General features: G+C 45.4%; 2 protein-coding genes across 5 annotated transcripts; one reads left to right on the plus strand and one right to left on the minus strand.

Moving 5' to 3' along the window:
* Positions 1-1,427: 1,427 nt before the first annotated feature.
* Positions 1,428-12,031, minus strand: LOC120453795. Of its 4 annotated transcripts, none has more exons than XM_044006413.1 (5): positions 11,876-12,031; positions 9,379-9,698; positions 7,952-8,038; positions 4,007-4,178; positions 1,428-2,733 (listed from the first exon to the last, which is right to left on the minus strand). In XM_044006413.1, exons 2-5 carry the CDS (start codon positions 9,691-9,693, stop codon positions 1,598-1,600), a joined length of 1,710 nt encoding a protein of 569 aa, XP_043862348.1. In that variant the 5' UTR covers positions 9,694-9,698; positions 11,876-12,031; the 3' UTR covers positions 1,428-1,597. The 4 variants fall into 4 exon arrangements, with proteins under 4 accessions (XP_043862348.1, XP_039494601.1, XP_039494600.1 ...); XM_039638667.1 differs by having other exon boundaries at positions 7,952-8,041; XM_039638666.1 differs by lacking the exon at positions 11,876-12,031 and adding an exon at positions 11,030-11,102 and having other exon boundaries at positions 7,952-8,041.
* A 1,562-nt stretch (positions 12,032-13,593) lies between these two features.
* LOC120453939 lies at positions 13,594-16,731 on the plus strand. The gene is made up of 4 exons (XM_039638884.1): positions 13,594-14,166; positions 14,246-14,314; positions 15,408-15,530; positions 15,641-16,731. The coding sequence occupies exons 1-4, from the start codon at positions 14,008-14,010 to the stop codon at positions 16,592-16,594; spliced, it is 1,305 nt and encodes a 434-aa protein (XP_039494818.1). The 5' UTR covers positions 13,594-14,007; the 3' UTR covers positions 16,595-16,731.
* The last annotated feature ends 2,843 nt before the right edge of the window (positions 16,732-19,574 follow it).

A 19,574-nucleotide genomic window follows, 5' to 3' on the forward strand; every position in this document is an offset into this window, starting at 1 on the left:
ACAGACTCCAGAGACATAGACGCAGCGCAAGTTTGTCGATTCATGTTGCCACGCCCACTCTAACGCCCACAAACCGCCCAATACTGCCACGCCCACACTTTTGAAAAATGTTTTGATATTTTTTCATTTTTGTATTGGTCTTGTAAATTTCTATCAATTTGCCAAAAACCGTTTTGCCACGCCCACTCTAACGCCCACAAACCGCCCAAAGCTGCCACGCCCACACTTTTGAAAAATGTTTAGATATTTTTTCATTTTTGTATTAGTCGTCTAAATTTCTATCGATTTGCCAAAAGACTTTTTGCCACGCCCACTCTAACGCCCACAAACCTGCACTTCTACTAGCTGAGTAACGGGTATCAGATAGTCGGGGAACTCGACTATAGCGTTCTCTCTTGTTTTAATTTCCTGATGGACAACCAGCCACCCAGGACAAAGATAACCAATCGCTGTGACGACACCGCCATTATCCTTGCTCCAGTCAGATCATCTCCTTATCAGCCGCCACGTGCAAGCGCAAAAAAAGTGTCGTTTGCGAAAATATTTAATTTATTTTAACTATGCACACGCACTTTTTTGCACTGTGTGCAGTTGCAGTCGCACTCTCAGTATACATATAAGATGCCCATTATGACGACCATGATAACGATGATGATGATGATGGCTCATCAAAAACAAACAGGAGGTGGGTGCTGAAAAAAAGGATAATAAAACTTGCTCGCTCTATTTGCCACGCACACACATGTTGTTACAGTGCCGTGATTTTTGTTGCATCAAATTGGAATTTTTTCGTTAAATATGGTAAACATCGATGGGGCAGAGATTTATGTATGGTGCAGCACCGCGTTGATACCGCGTTGATGAAAATGACTCGCCGCTGCATTGACCGTGTTTACTGTTTGTCAGACAGGCCAGCAATTTACGCCCACGCGCAAAAAACATTAATTTGCATGCAAGTCAATTATCAGGAGGCAGCAAACAGACAGGCGCTAGTTACCAGTTACCAGTTACCAGTGTGCAGTTTTCAGTTTTCAGCTTTTCTGTTTTGAGTTTTCAGTTTTCAGGTTTTTCGCTTTCTTTTGCACAAACATCAGGATTATTATTCCACCACACAAGAATGCAAGGCCTAATGGAGATACTCTCGAAATGGGTCATGGCATTTCAACAAAAATGGTATGTGGCGCGTGAAAGATATTAATTTTGTTATAAAAGTATGCATATACCATAACAAACTTCCTTTATAGAGCATCTATGGGTTGTGCAGTGTCTATGGGTTCGAACTGCTAGACCAGCACATTTCTAAATGTTTTTATTAATTAAAAATATTGCAAATTAAACACATTTCCAAATTGCGTTTTGCATTTTTCGTATAAATACGCGGCCGATGGAAAAAAAATGCAAATATAATTTACAAAGCATACATTTCACATTTCATTTTATTTTCATTGCATTTTGGCTTGCTCTATCGCTGCTTTTGCAGCCATCAGTTCTTAACTTTGCCTTAAAGCTCTTAAACACGAGAACTACTTTATTACCTAATTACCTAATTAGCTTTAATACCTATGTTTTGGAAGCAGTCTTTCGTGCATAATGCGGTCTACCTGTTTCTGATGGTCACCTCGCACTTGGCAGCCAGATTGCGGCAGGTGAGGAACTGGCCGGATGCCCTAATCTCCGGCCAGCTGCGCCGGAGCGAGTGAGCAGGTCCCACGAACCGGTGGCCTTGTGTCTCGATGACAGTCTCGAATGGGGGTCCATGTGGCACGGGGTCCAGGTGCCACAGGAAGACGGCGTGCTCATTGCCGCCGCCGATCGCAATGACAGCCAAGAAAAATGTGTGCACAGTGACGTGGCCAAAAGTGGTGGACTCCTCGCTCAGCCGCAGGCAAGCCACGCCCTCCAGGGGCAGCTGGGGGCGTACATGCAACCGCTCGCCGAACGTGCCGTAGATTTGCAACACGGCCAGCCGGTGGTCGCCGCTCAAATGTCGCAGCAACTGCCACTCCCGCCGACCTATTGAACCCGCCTCCAGTGGCCGCACCTGATTTACTCCGGCTGCCGGCGCCTGTTTATGGCTCCCCGCTGATAAGGATGCACCGCCCGAGTCCGCAACTGCCGCATCCTGCAACGCGACTGTTGACAATTTGTTGGCCACTGGCTGGGCAAGTTGGTAACTGTGGCTGCTGCATGATTTCCCAGTCGGGCAATGATAATTCTGATACTCGCTCTCGCCGCTGCCTGACTTCTTATGCCCCAGTTGCTCCTGCTCCTGGTGGTGCTGCTCCTGGTGCTCCTGCACCTGTCCACCATTATTTATGGTGGCAACTTCATCGCAGCGCAATCCGTCTTGATCTGGCCCTGTAATCCGCCAACTTTTCTTACTCAACTTTAACTTTGGTTTAACGAGCATATTGTTGTGACCTTCCCCCGAAAAGTGCTCGACAGCGGCCTCCTGATGCTGCACTTTTATCAGCGTGCAACGTGGCAGGACAGCCTCCTCCCCCTCCCCCTCCCCCTCATCCAACTCCTCGTGGCTCTTTCTTCTGATTTCCCGAGGACTTTGGTCCACCAAAACTGCCTCGAGTTGCCTGGAGATTTGCTTGCCGCACTTGGACTTGCCGTTACTCGTCTTGGCCAGCGCCATTTTCGGTTGATTATGATATTCATTTGTGCACTTGTTGACGCTGCTCAGCTTTCCATGGCCCTGGGCGGCAGTCACCTTGTTGGTTTTCGCTGAAAAGAGGCACCGTAAAAGAGGAGGAGCATTACAAAAAGTACGAAATGTAAATATAATAAATACAACTAGGGCAGCTGCAGATCCACGCAAGTTGTCCATTTGCGCTCGTTTGTGTTTTGCCCCCAAATCCAAATCTCTTGACTCAAACTCCCTTGAACTTCCTCAAGTGGCAAATGAAAATAGAGCGGAAAGTAAGTAAATATCCACGTACCTGCATCTGTATAAAAATGGGTGAACTATGGGCGAACTATGGGTGAATCCAGGCGAATCATAAAGAATGCACACTTAATGTAGAAGCAATAAAAACGCACTAAGCACAGCATAATCTGGGGAAAACAAAGCAAAGGACCCTGAAGTGCGGGAAAAGTGGCAAAAAATGAAGACCGACAAGGAAAAACAAATGCAGACAACGGCGGAAAATTCTGTTGCTGCTTGTTACCTCCGCTGTAAACTTCACTCCAAGTTAACTTGGCCGACACAGATTGAAAATGGCAACAAGGGCGGCTAAACTTTAAACGAAGCCGCCCAGTGGAAAAGCAAGAAAACCAAGAAGAGTAAGAAGAACAAGAAAATCAAGATGGCAACGCAGCTAAGCACGAAAAACTTTAGCAATTTATGTTACATAATTATGCCATAAAAAGAACAACAAGCGAAGATGAGCCATTGCGCTCAATTTCAAGCACTCTTGACTCGGCTCCGCTTTCGCGACACATTTTTCTTTCATTTGCGCCGCATCTCGGTCGAGATTTAAGTGAAACATTGACACTTGCCAGCGTCGAAAAGTTTTGGCCCACACAAATGAGTATTCTTAGCCAGGATGTTGCCATTGGCACAGGATAAATTACAGCGAGGCGGGCACAAAGGTTATTTCCAGAGGGTGTTGCATTACAAAAAGCACCGCCCCCGAAATGTAATGCCCTTTGGACTGAAGTTCAATCAAACGGAATGTAATTATTATTGGATTTAAATAATACCAGCCTTACCTCGAAGGTATGAAATTATTATATATATATATTAAAATCAAATGGATAACCGTTAATCAGAGACCAATTATAATAAGTTTCATTGAAGTCATCAGCAAACTGTGCATGTTATCCCCACTTCCGAGCTCCGCTTTTTGCCATTCAAGGACCCCCAAGAAACCCCCAGAATGCTAGAAAAACGCGACATCTGCCGCCTAATGACAGCACCAATTGGGTTGTCTTTCCCACCCGGATTAAATAGATAAAAGTCGCGAATGTGTGTCCTTAAAGACCAGGCAGCACTTACCGCCGTCGCAGGGGAAGCTCTCCGCCAGCAGGGTGAACAACTTGTCCGACAGCAGACAGCGGCCCCTTGGCCCCAAAGGAACTCGGCACACAGGACACTTTACGGAGCGACTGCGGCAATTATTGCAGAGCACGTGTCCATTGCAGCACTGCCAGCCAGGTGGTTTGATGACCTGATTTCCGATCCATTCCGTTGAGTTCCGTTCCGGCCATGTTGCCATGTTGCCAGGTTACCAGGTTCCGCCACAAGGAAAGAGGTGAACATAAAAAGAAAGGCAGAGTGTGTGTGTGTAATTATTTAGAGGGGGAATTATTTCAATTAATTATACATATCATGGCCATCAAAGCCGACGTCCCCATGAGCTGATATTGAGCTCAGCAGCCTGATTGCTGCATTATTATTTTCCCCAATTGCATTTGTGCAAAAATCAATTTCAAGTCTGTCGTTCGTAATGCACAAACGGCAACTAAATTTGATTATTGCCCACATTTGCTTCTTGGTTTATGCCCCGCACCCCACATCCTCAAGTCCAGATGCAGTGCAGCAAGGATTGCTCCGATTGCTCCTCTCGAATCGACATGAAAAATGTATTATGCTGCGCAGCAAGCTTTCCATTTAAATTGAAAATCAAATTGAAAATATTGCAAGCGGATTTAAAATAATACAACTGTGTTTGATGCGCACCCAAATACTTTTGCGCATTTCAAGTCGGTCCATCACAAAAACACAAATGCGGAAGTATGAAAAACAAAATCAAACAAAATAAAACTGCGAAAAATATGAAAAATACGAACACGAAAAATAGACTAAAGGACGAAAGGAGCTATATGCACACATAAATACATATGGATGTTACATATTTGGCCAAAGCTTTTTGTCTCTGGCTGTCTGTGCGTGTATTTGGCCAAAAACTGTTGTAAATATGCAGGCGAACATAAATTTTGCAACGAGCTGAATAAAGAAACAATTTCTGTACTACAGCTTTCATAGTTTTTGCTACGATTTGCCAAAACTGCAATCGAAGTATTACAAATGTAAAACGATTCGATTGCAATCTGGCCAGATAAAAAGCAAAAGATAAGGCACGCAGTGCACTGCAAGGTAAATTGGTTGCACATTAACGTAACATTGAAATCACTGCCAAACTGTTTTAATAACTTTTCAAAGTAAGGTTTGATTGATGAAGCACTCACTAACGAGTAGATATTTTCTGAGTGTATATAAAGTTTAAGGTACAGATTTCTAAACATGTCTGACAAACAGAATAATAGGTATTTAAAGAACATGCACGTGTGGCAGATATTTTTAATGCCATTCGTCTTTTATTGTTTTTAATTGGCTTAAATGGCATGAGCAAATGCTTTTAATTTTAATACCCCAGCATGCATAAACAAAGACTCCAATTAGTGATAGAAATCAATTAAATGCAGCTGAGCGAAAACAAAATGGGCAAGCGGAAGTGGAAGTGAAAGGGGAAGTGAAAGGGGTAGGGGAAATGGAACTGGAACTGCAAGTGGCGGCGGAAATGGCCAGAACCGAGTGGGTTTAGTGTTAGCCCACTTTTCGGCATCTGTCGCCGAGTAAACGAAATTGGCATAGCACGCTTTTAGGCATATTGTAAAAGCATCAGTTTTATATCAGCAGTATTGATTCCACTGCAAGTTTACTCGTTCGTTGAGCTGGCCAGTTTATATTGCTTAAATTAACTAACACGCCGCAGGGCTGATCGAAAATGAATTAATCATAATGCCATCAGGAGAGCCCAGTGCCAGTGCCAGAGACAGAGCCAGAGCTGTTTGTTTGCAAGATTTATGAAAATTAAATGGCCTGCAAATTTATGCATATTTAAATGAAACAAAAACAATTTCATGCCCGATTAAATGTCAAACAAGGAACGTCTGGGAACGCAACGCAACGCAAAGGAAAGCAAAGGAAAGGAAAGGAGGGGAAAGCAAAGGAAGGACATAGGCAATCCTTATCCAACTGGATGCAGGCTAATGCAGGCGATTAGCATTCGAGGGCATCGAGGATGCACAACTATTGAAAATCCAGCAAAACAAATCCCTTAATAACTTAATGGACATGTGTGCGTGTTTGCATACATGAGCACACCGCCCACGCTCACACACACACATACACTTGCATGGCAAAGGACATGGCAATGTGCTCATAATACAATATAATGCCAGCTCCGTGCCAGAGTAATAATGGCCAAATCCGAAGGACTCTTAGTGCCACTCTCTCGCTCTCTCTCTCTATATCTCTTTTTCTCTCTCTCTCTCTCTCTCTGTCTTTGGCAACTCAGCCGCAGGACGGAGCAGGATAAACTGATTTTGGGTTAATAAACAAATTATTCAGTGCAGCTGCAAGTGGAGTTCAAGCTGCTCTGTGGCCAACTGCGAAGCACTGGAGCTCCGTAGATCCGAAGGCGTTGCAGCGTGGCCGTGTCCAGGATATCTGCTCCGGGATGTCCTTGCCCGTCCTGACCCGCCCGGCACATGCTTAATTTATGGTTACACACTGACACTCCACTCCAAACGAGATGTGCTGCTGCAGGCGAGAATTTCATTTGAAAATAACTCTGCATTTTAAATGGGCAGAAACCCAGAAATGGGCGGGTGTTTGGTGCCTGATGCCTTTGGCCTGGTGCTCTGCTCACCGGTCTGCTCACTCTTTATCTTGTCTAATTAATTAAATTTATGTTTCTGCTGACAAGCCGGGCATACATACATATAATGCATAAATATAAATTTAAAGTCCGGCCCTCGGCAGCAGCTTTAATTTAAATGCACAACGAGCTCTGCGCTGCGAAGCATCAAAAACGACAAAATCTGAATCCAAATCAGAATCAGAAGCTGGCCCGCAGGCGATTGACACGATTATTCACACTGACTTCCGCTGCCACACCCACACACACACACACACACTTGCCTCACATACACACACACCCTGACACACACACACATACTCAACCGCTCACTCGACACACACTAATCGTCAATATTTGATTTTTAAACGACATAATCAATCACATGGGCCGTGTATATAACATAGATGTGTACATATATTGTGCAAAACTAATCAAATCACATGGCAGGGCAAACATTTATCAAAAAACCTTCTCGAATATGGGCCAAAATAAAACAGTCAAGCAGTCGGCCGAATAAAAAACTTGGCCAGGCAACATAACCGACGGCTATTAACTAGCAACATGGATCTGGCCATGTGCGTCGTTTGAGTAATTGAGTCAACAAAGCTGGCACACCTGGGGGGCAGGGAGGAGCATCCCAGCATCCCTGATGCGGAGCAGCACCAAACGGGGGCACGGGGCATGAAGCATGGGGCACGCAATCACCGGCAGCCCGACGTTGCAAACTTTATATACAGTCAAGTGATTAGCAACAAACTTGCGCAGCCAAATCAACGCAGCCCCGGAAGAGGATGGCACTGGGATTTCCAAATGGAACTAGCATTGCACTGAAAAAAGTTCTAGGTAATATGTTGGATTATAAATATATTACAGTAGAATAATACTAGTAATATGTTCAAATATGTAGGCAGAGCCAGGTATAACATGCTTTCAAACTACCTTAAATGCCTAAAGCTAAATGGCAGTGAGATGCAGTAAAAATATGAAATTATAATAATATATTTAGATATTTTTCTCAAAGTGAGATTGACAGCAGCGGCTCACAAAGGCAAACAAGAGGGCAACTGGCCAACTAAGTTTCGAGCGAGTTGGGCCGAGAGTTTGAGCCCAGCTGAGTTAGATAATGACGAACTAGAACTAGAACTAAAACTAAAGCCAGCCTCATCGATATGCAATGCACATGCAGGCAGCGGAATGTCCTTATGGCCCAGCATCCATCTAACCGTTTGCCCCCTCGAAACAGCCCATCATCCAATCCCGAATCCCCCATCCCGCAGAGCCCTCATTGGACTTACCTCAAGGCACACAGGACACTCCAGTAATTGGGAAATATGTTGCAGGCATGTTGCAAACTTTTGCAGCGATTGTTGATTAATGCCGTGCTGCTGCAAATACATAAAGAGAAGCGATGAGAAGCACTGCTCGTTCAAATTAAGGATGCCACTTCAAGGTTAAGCGACACTTTGGGAAATTCAATCAAATTGATCCGACGCCTGCACTTAATTATATAAACGTTTTTGGTGTTGCGTCGCCCACATGGTGGCGTTAATAATTCACGCTCCAGTGGCAATGAAAGCCTTTTGATTTAAGCCGATTTCCATTTAGTTTAGCATTCGATAATCAAAATCGTGAGGCTCGCCTGCATTGGAAGGACTCATAATGTCCTGTGGCCTAGTGCGGTTGCAAGTTTAATCTGTTCAACGGGTCAATCTGGCACACATTCTGTGATTCAATGCCTCCGGCATTGATTGAAATGGACTTTCCATGCCAACCACCTGTGTAGCTGCACTTGTGTGTTATGTGTGTGTGTGCGAATGTCCTGGCTGGCCTTAAATTTGGACTGTCCTCGGCGAGGACATTTAGGTCAATTGAATTGTAATAAAGTACACATAATGTGTCAAGAACGAAATTGCGTTATTTCGATTCAATTGCATTTAATAAAGTAAACTGCTTCTCTCCTCGGTTGGCAGATAAACAACTTACAATTACACCGATGCCGCCAGGACATTTGCACGGCTGAACACCTCAAGGATTACCTTGGGTTTTCACTTTACCTATGCATTTGTGCTCCAAATACAAGACCAGGTCATTCGTTGACTTTTCAATTGAGAAACTTTCGGCAAATCAAAAGTCCTGCGGTGTGACTTTGAGGCTTGATATTGTATTTGACAATCATAATGCGAATTGATTTTAAAACAATAAATAATGAAGGAGAACCTTCAGAACACAAGCACTTTTAAATGCAGCAATATAAACTTTATAAGTCGATTTGACTTATGCAAAGGCATAACTCATCTTAACTCATAATCCGTGCAACAAAGCTGCTCTTTACGCAATTAAGTTTAAGTAAATATCAATTGATGACCAGTCAATTACAATTACGTGTGGTTATGGATGAATTATTCGTTGCAGACTAATCGGGCATTTTTTGCTCTGTGCCAAGTAACCTTGGAATGGGGCTCTATTATTTTGCCCGCCAAACTGCAGCAGGCCCACAAAGCAAGCGGACTGCAGAAACTAATTACTAATTACGAATTACTAATTAGCAGTAGCAGTAGCAGTAGCAGTCATTAAACCAATCAGAGTTACGTAACGCTCAGTGGCGCACTCATGCAAGACAATGGCCCATATAAGCAGCACACTCCTCCACTCCTCCACTCATCTCAGCCCAATTAGGCCAACTATATGGGCCACTCAAGAGCACAGGAGCAGGACTACTTACCACAGCATGTGATGCCTCGGCAGGATCCTCATTTGGGTCGATGTTCGCCTGCTGGCGCCACATCATCAGGGTCACGACCTCGGCGCCGCTCTGCCAGTGATCCTGCAACCGATTGGCCAGCTCGCTGATTCTCAGCCCCAGGACATCGGCTCCATTCAGCTCCAGCAGGGTGTCGCCCATGCGAACTCCGCCCCTCTCCGCACTCGACTTGGCCTGCACCCCGCTGACCCAAGGATACGGATCCCAGGGGGCACGGCTCAAATTCAGGCCCAAGGTGCCGTTCGCGCAGGCGTAGATGGTGCACAACTGAAGCATTTTGTCTGTAACAGAAATATAGAGAGAGAGAATTGAAATCAAAAGCGGCACTTAAGCCACAAGGTCGCACATAAATTTGGTCAATTTTCAACACCGAAGACGCACACACTCACCCCCCTCGCGCTCATCTAATTACCTGGGCTAACACACACACCTATAAACACCTGGACGAGGGGAGAGCTTTGAGAAATGTTGCCAAACTGTTTTATTTCGTTTGGCAGAGGGCCAAGATGCCCCCAACACTAGTTGACATGCCCATCACGTACACACTCGCATTTATTATGCGCCCGAGTGTGTGTGATTGGGGCAACCTGAGGCTGAAGAATGGAGACCAAAGACCGGAGTCCTCTGATTTCCAGGCACTCGAATCATTTGCACCTTTCGACGGGCGATTCCTTCACCTTTCGGCAGCTTCGAGGCGATGCCCAATTAATTAGCCAGAAAGTTTCGGTGCCAAGTGGTCGTAATTACGCATACGCCACGTTTGCCAGGCGTAAAATTTGCGCACATAAATCAAAAGTTTTGCGGAGCCGAGCCAAATAAAAAAAACCAAATAGAAAGGGTTTCTTTCAAACTTTTTAGCACCAAGGAAAATCAATTAAGCAACAAAGCCAAGCCGGAACTCATACATATACTATACTATACTATATACATATGTTTTGTATTAACCAGAACTCAGCTGAACCCAACTGAAATTCTTTGGCTGAGACACAAATCGTTATCGAAGTCGTTAGATTCGCTTGGCTGTCAGTTTAGAAGATTTTCGCTGCGAAATTGATTATGTTTCTTGCACTCGAGAACTTGGAGGAGATTGAGAATTTATAGCTTCCTCCTCGGCTGTCTACGCACGCGGATACAGATGTGAGTTTCAGTTTGAGTTCGAGCATGAGTTCGAGTGCGAGTGCGAGTGCGAGTATGGCAAACTTGTTCAAATCACTTCACTTCACTTCTACTGACATTGGCCATGAAATCGCTATGACGTCGGCTCATTGAAGTGGGCACAGCCGTAGTTAAAGTAATCATTGAACAATAAGCTGGCCATCAGCCAGCGCTGTGCTATCCCTTGTAAGGGCAATTCAGCATTTACCATTCGATTTAATTAATTGCCAATAAGTTAAAGCTGCACCCACTACGAATCCCACTACGATTCCAATGGAAAGAAAAGAATCTCCAGCAGCACTAAGCCATTGTTTCAGCTGCAAGCCAATGAAGCGCATCGATTGGCTGGCAAACAATTACGCTAACCACAAAACACCAAACGCAGGATGACTGCCACTGGTAACGCTCCAATTAAGGTTCAAATTTAATTGTTAATTGCCCAGAGCCATGTTTATACCGTAAAGTTAACGCTGCGAATCTTTAGCTCTATAGGAAGCGAACTGAGCTTAAACGCGTGTGAATTGCAACTGAATCGCCCGAGGGTGGCAGTGTGCACATTGCACACTACTTGCAAGTAGTCGACTTGATGGCCGCTTTCGTTTTCAGTGTATTGAGTTGAGTCAGTGGCAAAACTGGCGAGGCGAGACTAAAACAAACTCGCACGAAAATTGCGTCACAATTACACGAGAGAAACCGCAAGCGAAAAAAACTAAAAAAAAAAACTATAAGAAACTGAAAAAAACTAAAAGAAACTGAAAAAAAAAATTAAAAGAAACTGAAATACTCGTAAAGAGAAATAAAAAAGCCCCAGAGACAGAGACCCAGAAACCCAAAAGCGGGCCAAAAACGTTGCGCATGCGCCATTGACGCTGCAGCTCTGCAATTAGCGAACTGTGCGACTGTTGGACTGCCGTGTAAATTCCAATTGGAACGTGATTGTTGCCTTTTCTTCGGACCCCCTTTTTTCGCACAGTGTTTGCGCAAGCATTGCGTATGAATACGTATGATTTATGCGCTGTTTCTAATTCAATTCAGAGCCGTTTGTTTGCTCAGGCGCTAGGAAATGGAAGCAAACTTGTTTGCCGCTTTTAATTATGCGAGTATCCAGCAAATGCGTTTATAATTGTGCGTTACACTTCCGCGTTTTCATTCTCGTTTTGCGCCTTTTGCTGCTTGGCCATTTGGGCTCTAAGCCGGACCTTGACCTAAGGCAACGCTTGCTAACTTGGCTTGGCAGTTGGTGGGGTGAGCGTAAGGTCGTTTGGGCCATTAGCCCTTCCATGCTGTGCTAACAATTACACACCGTTTGTTTCCACCGATTTCCTTTCGTGGGTTAATCAATTTTCACAACTCTCGGCCACGCTAGATGATTTTTGATTTCTTTGCGATCGTATCGTAATAACTTTATTTTGGCGCCGGCGCTTCGCACTTCGCGTTTTCCAGCGGAACTTGCGGCGCTTGCGCACTTAACTGTTTGCCAGTTGCGAAGACACTGAGCCTCGACTTCTTCACAGCTGACCAGCAGACCTACTAACTTGGCTTAAACCCAGCGCCACCTGTGGGCAGAGCTTTGCACTCAGCTCCAGCGAGCTTTTCAATGTTTGTTTTTGTTTCTTTTTGGTGATTGGAAACCGCATCTAATGGCCACAAGCAAGTCAAGAGGCAATAGATTGGAGAGGCGGAATTGCACTTGAATTTGGCCATTTGCCTTTGGGCCCGGCCTAATTGCCGGCCGATTAATAAAAGTCAATTACCTTTTAGGTGGGTGGTTGGTTGCGCTGTACGAGAAACATGAATTTTGATGTTATTGCCTGGGTAAGTATTCTCTAATTTTGACACTGCTGACGGCTTTTGGCTGCCGAGCGCTTCTGTGTGCCACATAAATTCGGCTAAATCTAATTGAACTGGCAAATTGAAAAGCCAAAACGAATCAGACACACACACACACACCACAACGCCGCCCAGGGTCAGTATTGCTGGGCGCAAATTTTAATGAAATTACCAATTTCAATGCTATTTGGCCAATGTTTCAGACGACCAGAGACCAGCGTCAAACTGAAATTACCGCCTCAATGGCAGTTAAACCGGCGATAACAAAACAACAAAAAGGCGAAAGTCAAATGGTTGGCGATGGTTTGGTTTGAGTTTGTTGGTTGGCCATGCCAAATCCATTTGTCAGCTGCCAATTGCCATCAGTTATCATTGTTAGGGTTAATCGACGAGCTGGTTTTAGGCCCGATTATTTATTTAGGGCCCCATTGTTTATGTTTATCGCAGCTTGACACCCTTATGTGTTGGTGGCAAACACACACTCGTCGCTGTTGTTGTTTTAATTTCTTTGGCATTTCGAATAATAATATTTTGGTTTACTTGCTGGCCGGCCACTCAATCGCAAATGCACTGGCCATTTGGCACTGCCAACACGCAATTAAGCCGAAAAATAGTGATGTTTATTTTCAAATTCAATTACACAGTCGGAAAAGTTTTAAAGCCAACAAATGGGAATTAAACTGATTAAGTTTCGTGTGCATTACTGCTAATAGCGATTTTATCTGATTACAATTTGAGCAGGCTGTAACCAAACTGTATAAATATACAATTTAACACTTAATTTGCAGGTCTTGTTCAGTTCATATTGGTTATTTATCTTTGGCTGGTCTGTTTTGGTACACTTAATTTCATACTTTTAATCGCTTTAAACAAACACAATATTTTTACTGTGTTTTTTTAATTTAAGAGCCATTGCATTTGGCCGTGTTCTCGATTTCACTTCCGCACATTTACAGCAGCTTGCACATTCGAACTAAAAGTTATTATTTACCATATTTACCAGCTTATCGACCAACTTCTCCATGACTTAATCTCTGAAGAACTTGTTTATTTATTCAGTTTATTTGAAGGTGTCACAATGTGTATACCTGCAACTTTATAGCGCACCCAAAAACCGCTGCCAGCCGAAAGTTCAAATATTTACTTAGCTCCACAAGTTGAATTTCCATGATCTCAGCTGGCTGTCAGCTTTGGATCATGGAACTCGGATCCCAGATCTCCGATCTCGGAACTCGAATCTCGAATCTCGGATCTTGAACCGCAGCCGCATTTTGGCGCCGAGCACTTACAACACCAACGTCAGATGGTGGATGGCCCAGAGTCATTAAGTTGGGGAAGGGGTTAAATGTGCGATGCTGGGGAGCTTGGCCAAAATGTTTGTCGTAGCCGATTGCGTCGGCCCAAAAGCCGCGCCATGTTCAGTGCTCGCCGCTCGGCAACTTTTCAGCCGGCCCACATATCGCCAGCTGGCTCGAAAAAAATCAACAGACACACGAAAAACAGTTTGCCAACTGAGAGCGCACGTTGAACACGTCGCTCGCTAGCCGCATTTTACTTTGGCCCCTAACGATCCCCAGCATCTGTGTGTGAGTTTTCCAGCCTGAAATGAGGAAATCATCGGGAGGATTTCAGGCCCCAACCAGCGAGGATGGGCAGCTTGGCGCTGGCTCCTCCGTGCGACTGCTGAGGATCCCCAGGGCCGCACCTGCGATGGAGAACTATGGATTCCAGCTGACTCGCAGCAAGTGGGATCCCTACCCCTGGGTAATACGCATAGCCAACGATTGGAGATCAAGCCCCCCACCTAATTACCATATCCCCCAAATTACCATAACCCTGACAGGTTTGCGAGGTGGCAGCAGGCACACCTGCCGCTTTCTGCGGCCTGAAAGCCGGCGATTGTGTTCTGGAGGTGAGTAGAAGTTGGTGCCACAGGTTGGTGCCACCCTTTTTCAGTTCCTTCAGCTGCAGAAATGAGTGCAGACCAACTGCAATGGTAACTCTATCTGCGCCTGAACTTCAGTTACAAAACTAACAATGCAATGTGAATATATCGATGGGGAATTTACTTTGTAAACCTATTAAAGGCTTATTGTGACCGTTCCTCGGGTGCTCAACTATGTTGAAACAAGCTGCATGCAACTTTAACTAGAAAGGGGAAAAGATTGAAGAATACACTTAAATTCTAATATCTCTAGTTGAAAGAAAAAACGTGAAAGCTTATTGCAGTAAAAATAAATTACCTATACCTTTTTGCTGTAAAGCTAGTTAGGTCTTTTTGCGAGTTTTCAAGTCAATAATTTCTAAAATCTGTATGAATCGTGACTCAGTATGAACAAAATTCTATTGAGGAAAGCATTTCAGTATAATGATTTGCATTTCTAAGAACAAACTTAAATTTGAATTACGAATAGCTTGAGCTATGGAAGTTGGACTGTATATCCAAGTCTGGACTTTGCTATTGTAGCCGCCTTTGTTGGTCTTCGTGGATATTGTTGGCTTAAAATAGCAATGCAGTAAAACTTAATTGCTCGGCATCGGCTTTATTCAGCGCCTTTGTGGAAGGTGAAGTGGGTGTGGGGAGAGGGCAGTGGGCACTTGAAACAGCTGGCGAATGCAAAGCCCGGCCCCAAAACTAATGACACAACTCGAACGTAGTAGAACGACTAGTTGATGACAAAGATTAATTAGCGCAGAGTAAATATTCACAGCAAATATGAGTTATCAGAAGATAACAGATAACAGCCCATTGAGTTAACAGCGCTAGCTGAGGTTAACATCCGCAAGCAGTGCGCAATATACAGCTGCAAGCAGTGCGCGGAATTTGGAAATGTGTTGGCCATTTGTTTTCTTCAATGGCTTGTGGAAAACCAAATATTTATATACTTGATACTTGTTTTCTGCATGGCCATTCTTTCCTATAATAAATAACAACATTATTCTACAATCTAAGCTTATCTACTGCCAGATATTTCCCCTAAAAGCATATAAATCTTAATTTCCAGGTAAATGGCCACGATGTTTTGGGCTTGAGAGTGTCCGAAATCGCCAAATTGGTCAAGAGTCAAAAGGACTGCGTCACAATTCTCTGTTGGAACAGTGAGTGTGACAAGGACTGTGATAACAATGTGAGTGTTTTCAGCTATTCTTCAACTTTTTAAACCATTTTGCCATGGCTAACTTATCCGTTCACCATCAAAATCCTGCTGACCCATTGGTTTTTCCCCAAAATCCATAGAGCATCTGCTGCGCCCCCATGCCCACCAGTTTGCGCCGCCTGTCCCTCGTGCTGGAGAGCATCCTGCGCCTCGTCGAGTGTCCTGTCTGCGGCGTGACCATCTCTCCGCCGGCGATGCAGTGCCAAAACGGACACCTGCTCTGCGTGGACTGTCGCATCCGCTCGGAGCGATGTCCTGTCTGCCGGGACTTCTACACTCCCCGGCGGGCTCTGTTGGCGGAGCAGATTTTCCTGACCATTGCCAACGCCTTCGAGATGTGCCGCACGGAGAACAAGCTGCGGCAGAAGCTCTTTGCCGGGATAACACGACCAGTTGTGGGGGGGCGACAGGACAGGATAACCGGACAGGACACCTGGCGAAAGCGCAGGCCCGTGCTGCCAACGAACAAGTTCCTAACCAAGTTGCTCGAGGGCTGCGCCTACTCCATGGACAATCTCAGTCCCACGAATGCCGCTACCCTGCTGCGGACTAGTGCCACGGATGCCGCTGGCGGCTCCAGTGAAATCCCGGCCGGAACATCGCCAGTGACAGCCACGCCCCCCCAAAGGTCAACAATGCATGCCACGCTTGACGGGAATGCGGCGCATCCTTCACTCTCGACGAATGATTTACAGCAGGAAGGAGTTAAGCCGAGGCAGAATGCCGAGGGCGTTGACGAGGAATCCGGAACGGACAGCAGCCACAACTACGCCACAGCCTTGCATGCTCCTTCTCCACCATCCTCCTCCGACAGGCCAGGCATCAATGAATCTTCTGAATCCTCTGAATCTTCTGGATTGCAACCCGTTCGCATACCTCCTGTCACTCCGAGCCAAGATTTGCCCCAGCAGGTTGTCCAAACTAAGCCGGCCGTGCTGATGTACCGCTGTCCCTGCGAGCTGCAGCATCCACAGGATCCTGCAAAGGACCTGCAACAGAACTGCTGCTACAAATCCGCTTTCCGTCTGCTTTGAGCGCCGGCATCTCAATCAACAGCATCCTCTTATCAGTCGCGTCCTCCATTCAACCAACCCGCTCCGCCCCACTGTTTTCCTTTCTAATTAAATTAAATGCCAGTTGCTTGGCCAAAGTTGCTTATCGCGCAAAGAAACGAACGCGGCCAAAGGGAATTGTATGGGTGTCAGGCCGGGACAAAGGCCCAGGATGGAGATGCAAAGAAGTTGGTCCAGCCAACTGCAGCGAAGAGTTCAACTCTTGGCCAAGTTGAGTTCTAATTGAATCACTCCTGAACGCTCCAATGACTTTGTGTCATTTGGCGTCCGAGTTGTTCAGCTCGATAATGAAGTCCAGGGGGTTTCGCTTGATAGATGCGAGTCTCGAAGTCATCAACAAAAGAATAAAAATATTTAAAGCCATTGTACTTGTAAGTCTTGCAAAATGATCAATGGTCTCTAGGACATAAAATACTCTTGGGCATAAAATAGAAACATTTCTTGCAGTGCAGTGCAACTTATGACTGCTGACGGCAATGCCACGCGCAGATGCAGGTCAATCAGGAGCAAAGGATGAAGGATGCTGGACAAGCGCGTAATGAGCTTTATTTGTCATCGGGAGCAGGCGTGGAAACTGTCCTGTCCCTGGTTCCTTGATGGTTCCTGATGTTGCCTGATGGTGCCTGGTGGTCCCATTATGACAGCCGCAGTTGGACAGCCATTATGCCGGCCGTTTACCATTTAATATTGATGCAGGTCCGCACCACCGCACCACCGCACCACCAATGAAGGAGCGAGCCACGCCAGCAACAGGCGCCAGTTGAGCCAGTTGCTCCAGTTGCTCCAGTTGCTCCAAACCGCATTCTTATCGCTGCAGAATAGCCACCCGCTGCTCCTTCGCCGGAGCGAGGCTGCCATGAAAATGTCATCAAAACAGGAAGTGGCAGTTTAATTTAAGCGCGTTAATTGAATTTTATTTTCTGCCTTTGTTGATGTGCGCAACAAAAGCCCAAGTCCAAGCTGGGAGTCCACAGTCCATAGCCTGTAGTCCGTAGTCCGTGGTCCGTAGTCCGTAGTCCGTAGTCCAGATCCGCGTCCAGTGGCGAGTGCGATGCAGAAATTGATTTGCCGCTGCTCCTGCTGTTGCTGCCACTTCTGATGGCGGTGCAGCATTGTGGGTGCGGATTAGTCGGAATGGCCGGAATAAACGGCCGTATCCCGTGGTGTCGCCACCTGGCAGAGTCGGCAAACTTTAATTACAAACTTCTATGCGCCATTATGAGCGTCTGATGCGCGTTCGCACGGGGAAAACCTGTTTAAATTGCTGTTATTGTTGCATTCTGCACAAGTCTTGTGGCCCACAGGCTCAGACACAGGCTCCCCCACATTTTCTAATTGCATTTCATTATCTATTGGAAATTACAGCGATTTCGAGGGTCGATGATGATGATGGCACCGCTAATGGCAACCGTAACAAGTGCTCCTCCACGTGAATCTCCGCGCTGCGGAGATTGCAATGCAATTAATTTCGTTGTCGCCGGTAAAAGAAATCGCTGCGAAAACCGCGACAAGTGTGCTTGTGCTTTCAATTTCCCCCCCTACATTTTCCCCCACTCCCGGCATAATTTGCAATGGGAAACCCAGACCGATCTATTGGTTATTTAATTAATGTGAAGCACTCATTATCGAGTGCAATTTACCTTGGGTAAACACGGGTTTTCAGCTCTTAAAGCATCGCTCCTCCATCGCCTTTCAATTTGCATCCTCGGCCGTTTAAGTTCTGGTTTTGCATCAAAATAAACGGCTCTTTGGGCAAGTTTCGGGCCCGGCTAAGTGGTAATGGTAAAAACAATAAATTCTCTTTGGAGCGGGAATTTCGCTGCCACGCCCACTCGAGCACTTGCCGCACAAGTGGAGGTCACGTCAGTGCACCACGCGGCGTATGAGTATGGGTATCCAGCGTGCACTTGCTCAAAAACAGAGTGCTCGTAAATTAAAAATTTAAATTTTAACATTTTACTTAGATTTTATTTGAAGATTTATAGAGCAGAAGTAATTTTTTAGGCATTCTTATTGTTAGAATTTCAGAGCATAGAAACCCAAAGTTGTTACATTGTATGGGTTAGTAAGGTGTAAACCTATTAGCCTGACTAAAAGCTCTGCTTTTTCTCCCAGTGCAGCTTATCAGCCGGCAACAGAGACCGTCTGTGGAAAGTGTGTGTGTGTGTGTGTGTGTGTGTAGAGCTTAGCAACAATGTGACCGCCCCAAAGCGAAGGAAAGCGTGCAACAATTTTGAGAATCCTTCTTCCCTTTTGGCGGCGCAGCTGTTTCGTGTGCGGCCGCAACCTTAGAAACTTTCTAACGAGCATTCTGCACCGTCCCCCCTCAGCGATCTACCCCCCCTCCTACTTGGCAACCTTTTCTTTGTTGTTGCACGCCTCTGGCTGCCGCCGGGCGGACTGTTATTGTTATTGTTTCTAGCTGGCAAACAACATGTGCGGTTGTCATAAATTTAACGCCAAAAGAGCATTTTAAGCAGTCAGCCAAAGACCGCCTGGCAGGGGACTAAGTCTTCTAATTACTCCGAGGGCAAACTTTTTGCCCATCCATGCAGCATGTGTGTGTGTGTGTGTGTGTGTGTGTGTAGTGATGTGTGTGTACATCTCGGGCAGAGAAGTTTGACGAGTCGCCCACCGGAAATGCAAAATGGAGAAATGCAAAATGGGAAATGCAAGCAGCTGCGTGCAAAGTATTTCCATATTTAAATTCGTGCGTTCGAATATTTGAAACGACAACTGGCACACGGCAAATGGGAATTATTTATTTAATTAAATGTTAAAAAACGTGCTGCGGCCATCTTTTATTGCATTAGTCGCCGTTTCGGAGGCTCTGTAAGGGATATATGTATATTCATACCCGCTATTCGTAGAGTAAACAGGCAGAAGGAAGTATTTCCAACCTTATAAAGTATATATTTTTTCTTGATCAGGATCAGTAGCC

This window comes from Drosophila santomea, chromosome 3R (assembly GCF_016746245.2).
Source record: "Drosophila santomea strain STO CAGO 1482 chromosome 3R, Prin_Dsan_1.1, whole genome shotgun sequence".
Classification (NCBI taxonomy): Eukaryota; Metazoa; Arthropoda; class Insecta; order Diptera; family Drosophilidae; genus Drosophila; species Drosophila santomea.